We start from the raw sequence: 6,087 nt of genomic DNA on the forward strand, positions 1-6,087 counted from the left end.
TCTTAACTTGAATTGTTAATTATTAATTTATAAGTCGATAGTGAAAATGATAAGATATGAAGTATAATATAATAATTTTTATACTAAATTGATATATAAATTTATAATTATTTTGAACCATATTATCAAATATATTTATATTAAAATCATATTATTTGATATCATGAACCAAAAGATTCTAAGACCCCAAACTCAAAATCAAAATCAAAAATTTTTTTAACCCACAAGTTAAAGTCAAAGGTTTATAACATATATATTTAAAATCAAGTTCAAATTCAAAAGATAATAACAGTGGTTAGTTTAAATATGATCAAAAGAAATCAAACAACAATATTAATAATGCAACATGCATTTATCCCATATCTCAAGTCCATCTCAAGAGTCCAAACTCATAAGGGTGGTTTAAATTCGACCTAATGTAGTTTATAGGTTATCGAGGCATCTTCTGAACCACCACACCAAACTCATACAAGGGGTGGTGAGCCTCACTTGTGCATAATGAGGATTATTGATAAACCTATTCACTCCAACTTGTCCAAATCTTGCATGGATATCATGAATGGCATACATAAACTCATTGATAAATCTACTCACTGCAAATTGTCCAAATCTTGCATGGATATCATGAGTGGCACACATAGACTCATATCCTAAATGTATGCACATAAAGGATACCAAAAAGTATTCCTATAAAAAAAAGTTACACAAAGGAGTAACATACTTTCCCAAATATGTTTCATGAAATGCATATATAATACATGTAGTAAGCACTTAGCACATAAGGAAAGTGATATAAAGCAAATCAATAAAAAAACAAAAACAAAAACAAAATATACACATATAAGGACATGTACTCTTAATATCTCACCTTAATAGTGTGACATCCCCATTTTTACGGCCGAAAAAGACCGATTTGTTTATGATTATTAAATCAGAGCATTCTTTTAAAAAGACTAATTTTGCGGAATTTATCCCAAAAACATGATAATAATATTATCAAATCATTTTTGAAGAAATGTGTTTTGTTTATATTTTTAAAACTCGGGATGTCATAACTAATATAAAACATAAGCATAAACGGATACTTACTGTAACACCCGGTTTTTCGGATCGGGTCGATTTAGGGTTTCAAGGAGTCAAGACTTGGATTTTGGGTAAAACCAATACGCACGACGTGAGCCATAGATAGGTCACAACGTGAGAAGCGATCAATTAAGATTCTGATTTAAGCTTAGCTCACGAATTGAGCAATAAGAGCTCACGACGTCAGATATGTTGCATCCCAAGCCCACGATCTTTTAGGGTTTCATTCGTATTTAAACACCATAAAGCTCATTTTAGGGTTTCTAAATGACCTCTTTCATCCCTAAAATCAGTAAAACCCTAACCCTAGCCTTTCTTTGTATTTCTTGAGCTTTTGGTGGTTCGAAGAGGAAGAGATCACCATGGAAGCATAGTTTCAACTTGGAAGTTTCATTTGCAACTTTTAGCTACACTTATGGACCAATGTGAGTAATCAAGATCCAAGCTTTATGTTTCCTTGTTTTTAGATCTAAGGTTTTATGCATATTTATCAAAGATCTTTAGAGTTAGAGTGTTGGGACTCCATAAAGTTTGCAACTTTATGGGTCCTTAGGGTCCCTTGATGCTCACATGTCATCACCTATTTCAATATGTAACATGATATTTTTTTAACTTTTTTCAATTTCATTTAAATCCACTTGGCAAATTGTGGTTTTTTTCAGGGTACCTCTCTCTTTTTTCAATATGTAAATGAACTCCTGCTTCCATCATCTCTTCTAAATTAATGTTCCAATATGTAACATAAAGTTTGCAAATTGTGAGTAATCAAGATCCAAGCTTTATGTTTCCTTGTTTTTAGATCTAAGGTTTTATGCATATTTATCAAAGATCCTTAGAGTTAGAGTGTTGGGACTCCATAAAGTTTGCAACTTTATGGGTCCTTAGGGTCTCTTGATGCTCACATGTCATCACCTAATTCAATACGTAACATGATATTTTTTTAATTTTTTTCAATTTCATTTAAATCCACTTGGCAAATTGTGGTTTTTTTGGCTTTGTTATTAAATTATAAAAAAAAATCTAATCTAAAAATATAATAAAGAAAAATAAAGAAACTTATATGTCTCCATAAATTCTCACGTAATTTGTTAATTGATGTATTAAATTCAGTTTAAATTCAAATCAACCTTCCTAATTGAAAAACATAATTTTCGGCCAATCCCTTTTGAATTTACGATAATTTGCAGAAACCTTGCAAAAATTGGTTCATTCACAGATAATATTGATATTCTTTCCAAGTTCAGTTTTGTAAATTATTAAACATGTAATGCTTAACAAAATATTATATTTTTTTAAAAAAAAACTCGTGTATTACACGGGTCTCACACCTAGTCTAACCTAATAAATGAAAATGATTTCTGCCACATGTCATGTTTTCCATGCATTTGCCACATGTAATTTTCTTAGATATTATGATTTTTTAATTTTCCACATGTCATTTTCTGTTTTTTTTCACTTTTCTTAAATTAAAATGTGGAATTGAAAACATAGTTTATATATGTAAGGTATTTAATTATATTAAACTCTTAGAATAATTGTTATACAAACTTAATTTCCTTCCTTTTTAATTCTCTAATAATATACGTATGTTAGTCAATTTCCCAGCTAAACTCTATTAACAATTTCAAAATTATATTATGTTGAAGGAAATGATTTTACAAGATCCTGATACAAATTTCAATATTTCTGGTATTGTAAAAAATATGTATATTTATAATTTTTTATATTAAATTTTTTTTTAAACTCGTGTAATACACGAGTCTCACACCTAGTACTCTAATAAACGAAAGTTTTTTTGTCACATGTCACTCTCTTATTCAATCTGTCAAATGTCATTTTTTGGTTATTTTGAATTAATTTTTTTTCCACATGTCATTCTATGAGTTGTTCTATTTTATTAAATTTCATATGATATTTTAATGTAATAATTACAATAAGTGTAGTAATAAATGGATATCGATTTTATTAATGAAGTTACCTTTTAATTTCAAATTTCTCAAATTAAAGCTCATTAGTTTCTTTTGTTTATTTATTTAAATTATTTGTTTAAATTTAAAATATAAAAAATTTTCAATAATAATAATTCATTATTTTCTTATAAATTCAAAGTTCTCAAATATTTTGACTTTTATATTTAACTTTTTTTAAACTAGCATACGTACTACATGAATCTCACAATTAGTATATATATATATATATATATATATATATATATATATATATATATATATATATAATATGATCACATTCATAGCCATACTAAACACATACACATTTGTTCGATCTCACAATGTTTTTTTCGTCGACTAGGTGCACCACCAAGAATAACAAATTGATGTTGGCCCATGAAAAGTATATTACAAATGGGGATGTTTTCTGCATAGGAGATTAAGAAGGCCACTAAAAACAAATCAATTTTGGAAAATGAAATAGCTTTTCTTCAAACAAAGAAAGTAGGGACAAAGTGTTTAAGGATCTACACAAGACTCATCCTACTCGGAGTAAGGGATTTGGCATTCTTTTATCTTACATAAGAGAATGCTAGTGACTATGCTCTTAAGAGGTCCATACAACATGTTATTACGAGTTTTGAGAAGCAAAAGGACTAGGATTTCTTTGTTTAATTGCATAAATCTTTTTGAAGTACCGCTTCCTCTTTGTCACCAATTATTGAACATGTGTGTACCAACTAAAGTTGTCGTGTACCCTTCATGTTATCTTAACTTATTTACTATCATCTCTAAAACATGTGTACCATAAGCCCCTCATGTTATCTTAATTTATTTACTTTTATGTTATTATATCTAAAACATGTGTGTACCAACTTATGGTTTTTGTTACCTGTCACGACAACCACAAAAACAAGACATGTATTATCCTTTCATATCTAATAACATGTATTAACCAACTGATGAATAAGATTATGTGTGGATGAATCAATGAAAGAATTAGGATAATTTGATCATCCATCTTGTAGTATAAGACTTTTACGTGACATGAATTTTTGACATTTACTTCTAAAAGCACACATTTTTTTAGAGCATTTCATCAAACACTTTGTCTATATCTTCAAATTTTCACTAAACATAATATCACATTCAAACTTGTTTTTTTTTTTTTTTTTACAAATGGTTTATATACACATAATTGCATTACTATACACACCAAATAATGAAGCATTAAACAAATATTTCGCCACATTAATCACATAACCACACATCTAAAAAACAAAAACATTAAACAAAAGATGAAAAGAAACCCCGAAAATGCCACTTTACAAATCCAGCATACCTGAATTCCGATGAGAAACATGAACATCTAGCTGGAAAACCACCCTTTCTTTGGGGTTTCTCCGGTGGCTCTGCACTTAGCCGCCACCTCCTCTGCTTTCAAAAGAGCTTCTCCTCTTTTGGCTTCCGTCATCGCCCTTTTCTCTTCTGCTTTTTTATGAAGAAGAGCTATCTGGTTCTTCATCTTCTCAATATACTTAGACTTCTTCTTCTCCAAATTCTCCTGCTCATGATTGTTTTTCCATTAAATGATTTTCTTTCAACATATTTCATGATCGATTATCGATGATATGATGTAAATGTTACCTCAATCTTCTTCAGTTCAGCTTCTAAGTCTGCTTTCTTGCTGTTCTCCCATGCTCCAATCGAAGATAGCTTTTGTTGAGCTCTATTCAAGATCACAAGTTGAAAATGAAAACAATTAACATCAAAGTTTGTATTTTTTTTTTTGGGGGTGGTGTTCTTACTTGTTCTCTGCTTTTGATTTCTCGCTTTCTTCCCATGCTCTGATTAGTGCGTCTTTCTTCTCTGTTGAAACTCTAGCAAGAACAGCATCTGAAGAAGTAATCGATTAATTAATCTCTTTCAACTTTTCAAAATCAAAACCAAAATCGGATTCTGTTTAGGTTACTAATATTACCTCTATGGACAGAACCCTCTTCCGATTTATCCTCAATAGGCTCTGGCAAATCAACAAACAGTTAGACTGTAATATTTCTTAATGAACATAATCACTGAAAATCGAGGGGTTTTCGTTTTCCAACTATAATTGGTTCAAGAAATCGGTGTAAATGAAAAACAGAGGATAAAAGGATTCAATCAGAGTAAAAAAAGCAAAAATCTTTTTAACTGTAACGAAAAGTATGGAATTGCTTAATAAAGTTGAAATTAGCGAGAAGTATGAAGAAGAGACAAGAGAGATTACTTTCAACGATGGCAAGGGCTTTGGTATCATCGACGGGCTTTTCTTCGGTAAGAGGAGGTTCAACTGGGACGATAGCTTTCTCCTCCACCTCGGCGGCAGGTGGTGGCTCCGCCGGGCACTCGGGTTCGACCTCCACCTTCTTAACCTCTTCAGTTGCCATATTAGTGGAGATTAAAGAAAGTAGAAATGGAAAAATGGAGGATTGGTGATGACTGGAGTTGAAGAGAGAGAGAGAGAGAGAGAGTAGAAGAGGTTGGTGATGAGGGTAAGTATCGTATTGGAAAGGACGAAAGCTGTGGTGATAGTTATGGATTGCCCAATTGTATAATATTATGACCTGTCATACCCCCACCTTGTTTCATGTCGACGAATTACCATCATTTCGACATTTCCACTTATAAACCTTTTTTTTCAGGTATTATTTGTTAAATTGAAGGGGATAATTTTGGGTTCATTTCCATGAAAAGTTATTGTTTTCTCTAACAAAGTATAAATTCAAGTTTTTCTCAAATCAAATTCAATGACCGGTTGTCTTTGGTAGTTTCTTGCTAAGTTGATAAATTTTTTATATATGGTAGTTGATGTTAGAGCTAACAAAATTTGACCTCACACGCTAATTTGACACAGCTCCGAACAAAATAAAAAGGTTTGTTTAAAGATTTCAACATGTTCAAGTAAACGGGTTGATACTACACGACACGAAAAATAGACGAGTAAGACTAGGGTTTAGCTCTTTCAACTGGTTTAATTTCAACCCGACAAGGTGTGGCATGTTTATCGGGAATAGTT

At 30.9% G+C, this 6,087-nt stretch overlaps 1 protein-coding gene across 1 annotated transcript; it reads right to left on the reverse strand.

Annotated features, from left to right (window-relative positions):
* Positions 1-4,126: 4,126 nt before the first annotated feature.
* LOC145138136 (remorin-like) lies at positions 4,127-5,592 on the reverse strand. Its single transcript, XM_079072275.1, has 5 exons — positions 5,299-5,592; positions 5,014-5,055; positions 4,841-4,928; positions 4,680-4,761; positions 4,127-4,596 (listed from the first exon to the last, which is right to left on the reverse strand). The coding sequence occupies exons 1-5, from the start codon at positions 5,456-5,458 to the stop codon at positions 4,402-4,404; spliced, it is 567 nt and encodes a 188-aa protein (XP_078928401.1). The 5' UTR covers positions 5,459-5,592; the 3' UTR covers positions 4,127-4,401.
* Positions 5,593-6,087: the final 495 nt, after the last annotated feature.

This window comes from Lactuca virosa, chromosome 9, assembly GCF_052849685.1.
Source record: "Lactuca virosa cultivar CGN04683 chromosome 9, Lactuca_virosa_CGN04683_v6, whole genome shotgun sequence".
Lineage (NCBI taxonomy): Eukaryota > Viridiplantae > Streptophyta > Magnoliopsida > Asterales > Asteraceae > Lactuca > Lactuca virosa.